Source organism: Bufo bufo, chromosome 10 (genome assembly GCF_905171765.1).
Source record: "Bufo bufo chromosome 10, aBufBuf1.1, whole genome shotgun sequence".
Taxonomy (NCBI): Eukaryota; Metazoa; Chordata; class Amphibia; order Anura; family Bufonidae; genus Bufo; species Bufo bufo.
This window is the reverse complement of record NC_053398.1, coordinates 50,180,399-50,193,643: the sequence shown is the minus strand read 5'-3', so window position 1 is coordinate 50,193,643 and position 13,245 is coordinate 50,180,399. Positions and strand designations below refer to the sequence as shown.

The 13,245-nt window shown below is 48.1% G+C and overlaps 1 protein-coding gene across 1 annotated transcript in view; it reads right to left on the bottom strand.

Moving 5' to 3' along the window:
* SCYL1 (SCY1 like pseudokinase 1) overlaps positions 1-12,052 on the bottom strand; it is an 82,201-nt gene extending 70,149 nt beyond the window's left edge. Inside the window, exon 1 of the mRNA XM_040410587.1 lies at positions 11,908-12,052. Coding sequence (XP_040266521.1) covers positions 11,908-12,012 — 105 coding nt within the window. The 5' untranslated portion in view covers positions 12,013-12,052. The remainder of the gene's footprint in view (positions 1-11,907) is intronic.
* Positions 12,053-13,245: the final 1,193 nt, after the last annotated feature.

Here is a 13,245-nt window from a genome sequence, read left to right as displayed (position 1 = left end):
GACTATGAAGGTGATCCCTAAGAAGCAATATTTTATGCTGGGATTTCTACTCCTCCCTGTGTCGAAGTGAATACCTGAAATGAAAACCTCGATATAATAACCCTTTCAAGACAGACCAATTTTCATTATTTTTCTCCCTGCTTCCAAGGGCCATAACTTTTTTACTTTTCCTTTCAAGTAGCCAAATGAGGGCTTATTATTTGAAGGACAAGTTGTACTTTCTAATGGAACCATTTAAAGGGAACCTGTCACCTCCAACAAACATCCCAAGCAGGCAGCAGTACCTGAGAGTAGCCAGCAGCGTGTTTGTAATGATCATTTTCTTCCTGCAGGCAGATGAAGCAAAAGCTGTAAAAACGTTCTTTAATCCCCTGCCGGCGCGCTTCTCTAGTCAGGCTTGAAGTCACGGAGGCAGCGGCCTCCTTGCATCAAGTCACGGTAACCACGCCCCCTTCCCTGCCCCTTTGCTGTGACTGACAGCACTTATGCAGAGAGTTCCGTTGGCTTTGCCAAACTGCCGGCTGTCAGTCACAGCGAAGGGGCAGGGAAGGGGGGTGGTTACCGTGACTTGATGCAAGGAGGCCGCTGCCGGCAGGGGATTAAAGAACGTTTTTACAGCTTTTGCTTCATCTTCCTGCAGGAAGAAAATGATCATTACAAACACGCTGCTGGCTACTCTCAGGTACTGCTGCCGGCTTGGGATGTTTGTTGGAGGTGACAGGTTCCCTTTAATATTCCACAAAATGCATTGGGAAGCTGGAACACAATTCTAAATGGAGTGTAACTGAAAAAGAAACTCTGCCATAGGTTAAGGGCTTTGAATTTACAGCATTCATTGGGTGGTTTATATGACGTTACTTTTATTCAGTGGGATTACAACGATACCAAATTCATATAGTTTTTGCCATGGTTTAATGCTTTAAAACAGCGGTCCCCAACCGCCGGGCCGCGGCCCAGGACCTGGCCCTGGAAGATTGTTTGCCGGGCCGCGGCAATACAGAGGAGTGGAGATGCCAGGTGCATGCTCGCCTGACGCGCACATCACACACAGTGCGCGGTCGTACAGCGGGAAGGAAGGAGAGCGTTCCTTCCTTCCAACTGTGATGCCGGCTAGCCACTGCCACCAATAAAAAGGCTTGAAAAGGGCTAGTGAGGCAGGGATTGGTTAGGTCTCACTACTGCCCCACCAATGGAAATAAACATGACGGCCCAAGGGGGGAGGGGGGTTGTCGGCATCCAGTTTCAGCTAGTATCTGGGGGAGTGAGCGGGATAATGACCTGCAGTTCCTCTTCCATGTCACCTTGAAAATACCAGCAGTGCAGCAGAGACCAGTGACCACTAGACCCTAGTCAGTATTTTGCAGCCATATATATTTTAATATGCACCTTGTGTTTTGTTATGCGCATGAATCAGTCAGCGCCGACCAGCACCACCCTAAGCCCCGCCCAAAGCCCCCACCACCACCCCACGGTCCCTGGGAAAATTGTCTTGCATGAAACTAGTCCTAGGTGCAAAAAAGGTTGGGGACCACTGCTTTAAAACAATAAAAAAAACTTACAAAAAGCTATGAGTGTCAGAATATGGTGATGCAAATATTTTTCTTTTTATTTCTGTCTACAGAGATGTGCAAGGGCTCTCTTTTGCCCATTGTGGAGTATGTATGACTTTTGGATCACTTTTTATTCAAATAATTTTGAGAAGGCGAAGCAATAAAAAAAAAAAAAAGGCAATTCTGTCATTTGGACCTTTTTTTTTTTTTCCCTGTTACAGTGTTCAGCATATGGGATAAATAGTAACATAGTAAGGCTGAAAGAAGACATTTGTCCATCTAGTTCGGCCGGTTATCCTGCAAGGTGATTCAGAGGAAGGCAAAAAAAAAAAACTGTGAGGTAGAAGCCAATTTTCCCCACTTAAGGGTCCATTCACACATCCGCAATTTTGTTCCGCAATTTTGTGGAACGGAATTGCGGACCCGTTCATTTCTATGGGGCCACACTATGTGCTGTCTGGATCCAGAAATGCGGGTCCGCACTTCCTGGTCCGAAATTCCGTTCCCGAAAAAAATAGAACAGGTCCTATTCTTGTCCGCAATTGCGGACAAGATTAGGCATTTTTTAAAAGGGTCCATTCACACGTCCGTAGTGTACTGCGGATCCGCAATACACCCAGCCGGCACCCCCATAGAAATGCCTATTCTTGTCCGCAGTGGATCCGCAAAACACATACAAATGTGTGAATGGACTAAGGCTGGGTTCACACTTGAGCGTTTTACAGCGCGTTCAAACGCGCTGTAAAACGCTCAACACATGAAAACCAATGCTTCCCTATGGCCCTGGTTCTCACTTGAGCGTTTTACAGCGCTGAAAAACGCGCTGTAAAACGCCCTACACTCAAACAAGTACTTGAGCTTCTTTGGGGCGTTTTACAGCGCGTTTGTGGCCATAGGACATTGCAGTCAATCACACAAACGCGCGTCAAACGCGCGTTTACTATTGCAAAAAACGCGCATAAAAAACGTGCGTCAAAAACGCGCGTTAAACGCGCATATCAAAGACGCTCAGGTCTGAACCCAGCCTAAGGGGAAAAAATTCCTTCCCGACTCCAATCAGAATAAGGCCTCTTGCACATGACCGTATGGCTTTTTCAGTATTTTGCGGTCCACAAAAAACGGATACGAAAAAAATACAGATCACGTCTGTGTGCATTCCGTTTTTTGCTGGAACGGAACAGCTGGCCCCTTATAGAACAGTACTATCCTTGTCCGTTATGCGGACAATAATAGGACATGTTCTATCTTTGAACGGAACGGAAATACGGAAACGGAAGGCATACAAAATACCTTCCCTTCTTTTGGCAGATCCATTGAAATTAATGGTTCAATATACGGTCCATATACGAAACGCAAAAAACCTAACGTAAACTGAAAAAAAATTAAATTTTGGTGTGCAAGAGGCCTAACTCCCTGGATCAACGACCCCTCTCTAGTAGCTATAGCCTGCAATATTACTACACTCCAGAAATACATCCAGGCCCCTCTTGAACTCTTTTAGTGAACTCACCATCACCACCTCCTCAGGCAGAGAGTTCCATAGTCTCACTGCTTTTACTTTTATACACTGCTCAAAAAAATAAAGGGAACACAAAAATAACACATCCTAGATCTGAACTAATTAAATATTCTTCTGAAATACTTTGTTCTTTACATAATCGAAATTCAAATTTTTCAAAACCATGGAGGTCTGGATTTGGAGTCACCCTCAAAATTAAAGTGGAAAAACACACTACAGGCTGATCCAACTTTGATGTAATGTCCCTAAAACAAGTCAAAATGAGGCTCAGTAGTGTGTGTGGCCTCCACATGCCTGTATGACCTCCCTACAACGCCTGTGCATGCTCCTGATGAGGTGGCGGACGGTCTCCTGAGGGATCTCCTCCCAGACCTGGACTAAAGCATCTGCCAACTCCTGGACAGTCTGTGGTGCAACGTGACGTTGGTGGATAGAGCGAGACATGATGTCCCAGATGTGCTCAATTGGATTCAGGTCTGGGGAACGGGCGGGCAAGTCCATAGCATCAATGCCTTCGTCTTGCAGGAACTGCTGACACACTCCAGCCACATGAGGTCTAGCATTGTCTTGCATTAGGAGGAACCCAGGGCCAACCGCACCAGCATATGGTCTCACAAGGGGTCTGAGGATCTCATCTCGGTACCTAATGGCAGTCAGGCTACCTCTGGCGAGTACATGGAGGGCTGTGCGGCCCTCCAAAGAAATGCCACCCCACACCATTACTGACCCAATGCCAAACCGGTCATGCTGGAGGATGTTGCAGGCAGCAGAACGTTCTCCACGGCGTCTCCAGACTCTGTCACGTCTGTCACATGTGCTCAGTGTGAACCTGCTTTCATCTGTGAAGAGCACAGGGCGCCAGTGGCGAATTTGCCAATCTTGGTGTTCTCTGGCAAATGCCAAACGTCCTGCACGGTGTTGGGCTGTAAGCACAACCCCCACCTGTGGACGTCAGGCCCTCATATCACCCTCATGGAGTCTGTTTCTGACCGTTTGAGCAGACACATGCACATTTGTGGCCTGCTGGAGGTCATTTTGCAGGGCTCTGGCAGTGCTCCTCCTGTTCCTCCTTGCACAAAGGCTGAGGTAGCGGTCCTGCTGCTGGGTTGTTGCCCTCCTACGGCCTCCTCCACGTCTCCTGATGTACTGGCCTGTCTCCTGGTAGCGCCTCCATGCTCTGGACACTACGCTGACAGACACAGCAAACCTTCTTGCCACAGCTCGCATTGATGTGCCATCCTGGATAAGCTGCACTACCTGAGCCACTTGTGTGGGTTGTAGACTCCGTCTCATGCTACCACTAGAGTGAAAGCACCGCCAGCATTCAAAAGTGTCCAAAACATCAGCCAGGAAGCATAGGAACTGCAAAGTGGTCTGTGGTCACCACCTGCAGAACCACTCCTTTATTGGGGGTGTCTTGCTAATTGCCTATAAATTCCACCTGTTGTCTATCCCATTTGCTCAACAGCATGTGAAATTGATTGTCACTCAGTGTTGCTTCCTAAGTGGACAGTTTGATTTCACAGAAGTGTGATTGACTTGGAGTTACATTGTGTTGTTTAAGTGTTCCCTTTATTTTTTTGAGCAGTGTATTTTCATAATTCCGGCCTTAGAGGACGTAAACAAGCTATAATCGTATTGATCATACCATGCACTGCAATTTTTTACCAGTCTATCATGGTAGAGCCGTCGGGTCACCAGGAGCAGCCCGCTCAATTTAAATTACCCCTCAGATGCCATAGTCGTAATTGACCACAGCTTCTGGGGGGGTTAAATATCCATGATCGGCGTTATCTCCAATTACAAACACTGCTGGGAGGAGTCTGCAATATAACAAAGCAAAGGCTGGTTACCTGCTCAGCTACTGAGCAAACGCCGGGTTTAAAACTCCACCTTCCACAATATATATATGGTAGATACGGCATAAATGGGTAAACAAAGTATTAACATTGTGGTCCTGTCTCCTTTCCTAAACTGTACAAACTGGTAGACAGCAGTCTACATTTCAAATGGAACTGTCAGTTTAGTATTCTGTCCTATGTAAGGCCTCATGCACACGGCCATTGTTTTGGCGGCTCAGATGCGGACCCATTCACTTCAATGGGGCCGCAAAAGATGCGGACAGCACTCCGTGCGCTGTCCGCATCCTATGCTCCGTTCCGTAGCCCCGCTAAAAAAATATAACATGTCCTATTCTTGTCTGCGCTTTGCAGACAAGAATAGGCATTTATATTAAAAGGCTGTCTGTGCCGTTCCGCAAACTGCGGAACACGCACGGATGCCATCCATGTTTTGCGGATCTGCGATTTGCGGACCGCAAGACACCACAGCCGTGTGCATGAGGCCTAAAGCACATAGTTTATGAGCTTGGTGCATTCATGAGCAGAGGGCTGCCCCCGTCTCCCCTGCCCCCAGGGTGGTGACTCACAGACTGCTGTAAAAGGTGTATATAAAGCAGCCTGTCAATCACCTCCCTCTGGGGGAGGCTCATGAATACACTGGATCCTTACATATGTGTCCCAGTTGATTCCTTCAGGTACAGCTGGGCGATTAATCACATTTATTCGTTTAATTACCAAAATGGCACCAGTGAAAAACTATATTTCATTCTGCATAAAAAGCCCCAACACAGCTACATCAATGGAACAATAAATAAGCTATGGCTCCTGGAATTAGGAGACTTAAAAAAAAGTTTTTGCATGAAAAGTGCCATTATTGCGCAATAGCAGTAAAAAAACAAAATGATACATATTTGGTATCGTCATAATCGTATTGACCATTAGAATAAGGCCTCATGCACATGACCATAGTTTCTTTCCGCATCCAATCTGCATTTTCTGTGGATCGGATGCAGACCAATTAATTTCAATGGGGCTGCAAAAGATGTGGACACTATACCGTGTTATGTACACATCCGCGAGTCATTTCCCGCTTCCCCGCAAAAAAATAGAAAATAGAACATATCCTATTCTTGTTCTCTTTGCGGGCAAGAATAAAACATTTATTGAGCGCAGTGACGTCACCAAAGGTCCTTTTCCTCCCAGGTCCTCAAAGAAGAAAGAAGACAAGCCGGGCTGCGCGAACAAGTGGATGAGGTGAGTTTAATGTTTTCAGTTTTTATTTTTAACCCCTCCATCCCTCATTTACTTAGCATTCTGTATTAAAGGGAACCTGTCACCTCCTAAAAACATCCCAAGCAGGCAGCAGTACCTGAGTAGCCAGCCGCGTGTTTGTAACGATCATTTTCTTCCTGCAGGCAGATGAAGCAAAAGCTGTAAAAACATTCTTTAATCCCCTGCCGGCGCGCTTCTCTAGTCAGGCTTGAAGTCACGGGGGCAGCGGCCTTCTTGCTTCAAGTCGCGGTAACCACGCCCCCTTCCCTGCCCCTTCGCTGTGACTGACAGCCGGCAGTTTGGCAAAGCCAACCGAACTCTCTGCATAAGCGCTGTCAGTCACAGCGAAGGGGCAGGGAAGGGGGCGTGGTTACCGCGACTTGAAGCAAGAAGGCCGCTGCCCCCGTGACTTCAAGCCTGACTAGAGAAGCCGGCAGGGGATTAAAGAACGTTTTTACAGCTTTTGCTTCATCTGCCTGCAGGAAGAAAATGATCGTTACAAACACGCTGCTGGCTACTCTCAGGTACTGCTGCCGGCTTGGGATGTTTTTAGGAGGAGACAGGTTCCCTTTAAGAATGCTATTATTTTCTCTTATAACCAGGTTATAAGGGAAAATAATAAAATCTACAGTCGTGGCCAAAAGTTTTTAGAATGACACAAATATTAGTTTTCACTAAGTTTGCTGCTAAACTGCTTTTAGATCTTTGTTTCAGTTGTTTCTGTGATGTAGTGAAATATAATTACACGCACTTCATACATTTCAAAGGCTTTTATCGACAATTACATGACATTTATGCAAAAAGTCAGTATTTGCAGTGTTGGCCCTTCTTTTTCAGGACCTCTGCAATTCGACTGGGCATGCTCTCAATCAACTTCTGGGCCAATTCCTGATAGCAACCCATTCTTTCATAATCACTTCTTGGAGTTTGTCAGAATTAGTGGGTTTTTGTTTGTCCACCCGCCTCTTGAGGATTGACCACAAGTTCTCAATGGGATTAAGATCTGGGGAGTTTCCAGGCCATGGACCCAAAATGTAAACGTTTTGGTCCCCGAGCCACTTAGTTATCACTTTTGCCTTATGGCACGGTGCTCCATCGTGCTGGAAAATGCATTGTTCTTCACCAAACTGTTGTTGGATTGTTGGAAGAAGTTGCTGTTGGAGGGTGTTTGGGTACCATCCTTTATTCATGGCTGTGTTTTTGGGCAAAATTGTGAGTGAGCCCACTACCTTGGATGAGAAGCAACCCCACACATGAATGGTCTCAGGATGCTTTACTGTTGGCATGACACAGGACTGATGGTAGCGCTCACCTTTTCTTCTCCGGACAAGCCTTTTTCCAGATGCCCCAAACAATCGGAAAGAGGCTTCATTGGAGAATATGACTTTGCCCCAGTCCTCAGCAGTCCATTCACCATACTTTCTGCAGAAGATCAATCTGTCCCTGATGTTTTTTTTGGAGAGAAGTGGCTTCTTTGCTGCCCTTCTTGACACCAGGCCATCTTCCAAAAGTCTTCTCCTCACTGTGCGTGCAGATGCGCTCACACCTGCCTGCTGCCATTCCTGAGCAAGCTCTGCACTGGTGGCACTCCGATCCCGCAGCCGAATCCTCTTTAGGAGACGATCCTGGCGCTTGCTGGACTTTCTTGGACGCCCTGAAGACTTCTTAACAAGAATTAAACCTCTTTCCTTGAAGTTCTTGATGATCCTATAAATTGTTGATTGAGGTGCAATCTTAGTAGCCACAATATCCTTGCCTGTGAAGCCATTTTTATGCAACGCAATGATGGCTGCACGCGTTTCTTTGCAGGTCACCATGGTTAACAATGGAAGAACAATGATTTCAAGCATCACCCTCCTTTTAACATGTCAAGTCTGCCATTTTAACCCAATCAGCCTGACATAATGATCTCCAGCCTTGTGCTCATCAACATTCTCACCTGAGTTAACAAGACGATTACTGAAATGATCTCAGCAGGTCCTTTAATGACATCAATGAAATGCAGTGGAAAGTTTTTTTTGGGATTAAGTTAATTTTCATGACAAAGAAGGACTATGCAATTCATCTGATCACTCTTCATAACATTCTGGAGTATATGCAAATTGCTATTATAAAAACTTAAGCAGCAACTTTTCCAATTTCCAATATTTATGTAATTCTCAAAACTTTTGGCCACGACTGTACACAACACCGATCCCAAACTCAAACCCAAACTTCTGTGAAGAAGTCCGGGTTCAGGTCTGGGTACCAAACATGCCGATTTTTCTCACGCGCTTGCAAAACGCATTAGAACGCTTTGCACTTGTGCGTAAAAATTGTGCATTTCCCGGCGACGCACCCGCATCCCATCCGGCCCTCACACGCGACGCCTGTGTGAAAGAGGCCTAAGAATGCGACCACACGGTGCGGGCGTGAAGCGGTCAGGAACAGCAGCATCTCATTTCCCAATAGAAGTCAATGGGAAAATAGGTTTCGGAGACAGACCTCATCCAAGTTGTGATGACTGCATCTGTTGTACGTGCGGTCATCCACATGTAAAACATGCCCACCCGCTTGTGGCTGCTGACTGCTTTGGCTATATAGTTGATCAGCTGCTTGCGGTATATATTTAATATATTTTACCACGTGTCACTGTTTGAAGTTAATCAGAATGCCGAAGTACCACGAAAATTCACAACAGTGCTAACAGTCCAAAAACCGTAGCGGGCAAAGAAAACACACCCTAAACTCAGGATTATACATTTGGTGGCCCCAACTGCAGCATGACCGTGACATAACCACACCATCTGGTCGTAACCTAAAAGTTTATGGTAGAGGTTCTCTGGTTCTGAGATCCCCTGCTGATCCTAATAATAATCTATGCTCACTGGAGCTCCGATTCCAGCGCTGAGCTCTCTTCTCCTCCACCTCTGGTCACCGGAACTGGAACATGACGATTATTACATGCACATCACTGCTGCCAGACAATTTGTGACATGTGTCAGCACATGGACGCTGCCACCAACAGTGATGGGCATGTAGACAGCAAGTCATAGTATGGATCCAGTAGGGACCAGAAGTTGAGGAGAAGAAAGCTCGGTGCTGGAACCGAAGGGGTGGGGACAATGACAAGTGCTTAGGAGAGGAGAGCTTGGCGCTGGAACCAGACGTTGGAAAGTACTTTTCTCACAGGGACAGTTGTGTGGCTGGAGAGTCTATGGCTGACATACAGGCGCTTGACCCCATCACACCGCACGCGAGGGTCCGGCAGGCTGTTCCGGCGGGGGAACAGCCTGCCAGATTCGTACTAACGCTAGCCCACCGTGCCGACGGAAGTCCACTCCGGCCCAATTCCCTATAATGGGGGTGGGCTGGAGGTCCGGCTGCAGCATGGCAAACAAGCAGAGAGGCGGCCGGGCAAAAACCGCAGCATACTGTAGTTTTTGTCCGGCCGCCTCTCGGCATGTTTGCCGTTCTGCAGACGGACCTCCGGCCCAACAGCGTACAGGAAATAGCATCCCTCCAGGAGGTGGACACTGCAGCCGTCATCTTCTGGGGACAGACTCTCTTTACAGCAGCGGGTACGAGCGGTCACCAGCATACAGGACGTAGCAACCTGCCAGGAGGTGGACACTGCAGCCGTCATCTTCTAGGGACAGTCTCCCTTTACAGCAGCGGGTATGAGCGGTCACCAGCATACAGGACGTAGCATCCTGCCAGAAGGTGGATGCTGCAGCCGTCATCTTCTGGGGAGACTCTCCCTTTACAGCAGCGGGTATGAGCAGTCACCAGCATACAGGACGTAGCATCCTACCAGGAGGTGGACGCTGCAGCCGTCATCTTCTGGGGATACTCTACCTTTACAGCAGCGGGTACGAGCGGTCACCAGCATACAGGACATAGCATCCTGCCAGGAGGTGGACGCTGCAGCCGTCATCTTCTTTACAGCAGCGGGTACGAGCGGTCAGCAGCACACAAGTCGTAGCAACCTGCCAGAAGGTGGATGCTGCAGCCGTCATCTTCTGGGGAGACTCTCCCTTTACAGCAGCGGGTATGAGCAGTCACCAGCATACAGGACGTAGCATCCTACCAGGAGGTGGACGCTGCAGCCGTCATCTTCTGGGGACAGTCTCCCTTTACAGCAGCGGGTATGAGCAGTCACCAGCATACAGGACGTAGCATCCTACCAGGAGGTGGACGCTGCAGCCGTCATCTTCTGGGGACAGTCTCCCTTTACAGCAGTGGGTACGAGCGGTCACCAGCATACAGGACGTAGCATCCTACCAGGAGGTGGACGCTGCAGCCGTCATCTTCTGGGGAGACTCTCCCTTTACAGCAGCGGGTACGAGCGGTCACCAGCATACAGGTCGTAGCAACCTGCCAGGAGGTGGACGCTGCAGCCGTCATCTTCTAGGGACAGTCTCCCTTTACAGCAGAGGGTACGAGCGGCCACCGGCACACAAGTCGTAGCAACCTGCCAGGAGGTGGACGCTGCAGCCGTCATCTTCTGGGGATACTCTACCTTTACAGCAGCGGGTATGAGCAGTCACCAGCACACAAGTCGTAGCAACCTGCCAGGAGGTGGACGCTGCAGCCGTCATCTTCTGGGGACAGTCTCCCTTTACAGCAGAGGGTACGAGCGGTCACCAGCACACAAGTCGTAGCAACCTGCAAGGAGGTGGACGCTGCAGCCGTCATCTTCTGGGGAGACTCTCCCTTTACAGCAGCGGGTATGAGCAGTCACCAGCATACAGGACGTAGCATCCTGCAGGAGGTGGACGCTGCAGCCGTCATCTTCTTTACAGCAGCGGGTACGAGCGGTCACCAGCACACAATTCGTAGCAACCTGCCAGGAGGTGGACGCGGCAGCCATCGTCTTCTGGGGACAGTCTCCCTTTACAGCAGCGGGTACGAGCGGTCACCAGCATACAGGACGTAGCAACCTGCCAGGAGGTGGACGCTGCAGCCATCATCTTCTGGGGACAGTCTCCCTTTACAGCAGTGGGTACAAGCGGTCACCAGCATACAGGTCGTAGCAACCTGCCAGGAGGTGGACGCTGCAGCCGTCATCTTCTTTACAGCAGCGGGTACGAGCGGTCACCAGCACACAAGTCGTAGCAACCTGCCAGGAGGTGGACGCTGCAGCCTTCATCTTCTGGGGACAGTCTCCCTTTACAGCAGCGGGTACGAGCGGTCACCAGCATACAGGACGTAGCAACCTGCCAGGAGGTGGACGCTGCAGCCATCATCTTCTGGGGACAGTCTCCCTTTACAACAGCGGGTACGAGCGGTCACCAGCATACAGGACGTAGCAACCTGCCAGGAGGTGGACGCTGCAGCCATCATCTTCTGGGGACAGTCTCCCTTTACAACAGCGGGTACGAGCGGTCACCAGCATACAGGACGTAGCAACCTGCCAGGAGGTGGACGCTGCAGCCATCATCTTCTGGGGTCAGGAGAACACACAGACTACAGTAAACAGCACCAGTGTGCTGATGATGGATCCTGCAGGGGCTTGCAATTTATGCTCAGATCTTTCACACTTGTGGAGATTTCCATGAAGATATTTTAGGCAACTGTTATGCGATTTTCTTACATAATATAAGGGGAGCACATTAATATATTAAACAATGTGGTCATATTGGGAGTCAGGATAGTCTTATACCCAGCACACAGCAAGCCCCTGCACCTCAACCCCCTCAATTCCCTGCCGTCCTGAGGGGGTCAGCACATGCCGTTTACGTACCTTCTTTTTGCCTTTCTGAATCCCCCATCCTCCCGGTAATTCCTCTCTCTCCCCGGTGATATCATAAGGGAAATCACGGGCCGGGTCCCGGGACCAGAACCACATCTTGACACTGGGAGAGACACGTCACCGTGACGTTCCACAAAACTGGGAGGAGTTACCCAGACACATCACCAGCGGGTCATGTGACTGCAGGAACAGACGTCGCCAGTTCCGTCACGTGATCAGTTTGATCCTGGAATGAGGTCGATCATTTTCGAGTGGAACGCATTCTCTTAAAGGAACAGTGCTGGGCTGAAAAATACAAGCTATAATGCATTGTCTGAATACTGTATATAAGGTTATATGCCATGCAGTGCCCGGACTGTGTCATACAGACTGCACTATTTAGTTCTTACAGCCAGTTAGTGCCTTTCATTCCCCAAATATTTAGATGGAAATTTGTTGCGTTTTTGCGGGGCATACTAAAAGGAATGACAGAGTGGAATGCCCATAGACTTTAACGGGAAAGTGGAATGCCCATAGAGAATAATGGACCACAGTGGAATGCCCATACAGAATAATGGAAATGTAATATTTGAATTAGAGACAAAACCATTTGACATATCTAATAATTATTTAGCAGACATACTCTCCAAATTCAGTGGGATTATTTAATGTTCAGATTAAGTGGAATTATCACTGTTTTCTGCAGAATGACGAGGGTGAATGACACAATGGAATACCCATGAACTCATATTTTACTTCCCATTATACAGGGTGGGCCATTTATATGGATACACCTTAATAAATTGGGAATGGTTGGTTACATTAACTTCCTGTTTGTGGCACATTAGTATATGTGAAGGGGGAAACTTTTCAAGATGGGTGGTGACCATGGCGGCCATTTTGAATCCAACTTTTGTTTTTTCAATAGGAAGAGTGACACATCAAACTTATTGGGAATTTCACAAGAAAAACAATGGTGTGCTTGGTTTTAACGTAACATTATTCTTTCATGAATTATTTACAAGTTTCTGACCACTTATAAAATGTGTTCAATGTGCTGCCCATTGTGTTGGATTGTCAATGCAACCCTCTTCTCCCACTCTTCACACACTGATAGCAACACCGCAGGAGAAATGCTAGCACAGGCTTCCAGTATCCGTAGTTTCAGGTGCTGCACATCTCGTATCTTCACAGCATAGACAATTGCCTTCAGATGACCCCAAAGATAAAAGTCTAAGGGGGTCACTGGATATGCGAAATTGCTACATGATGATGTGTTTCCCTCTTTATGCACTGAAGCTGGCACGTTCCCTGAGTTTTTCCAGCAAGATGGTGCACCACCACATTATG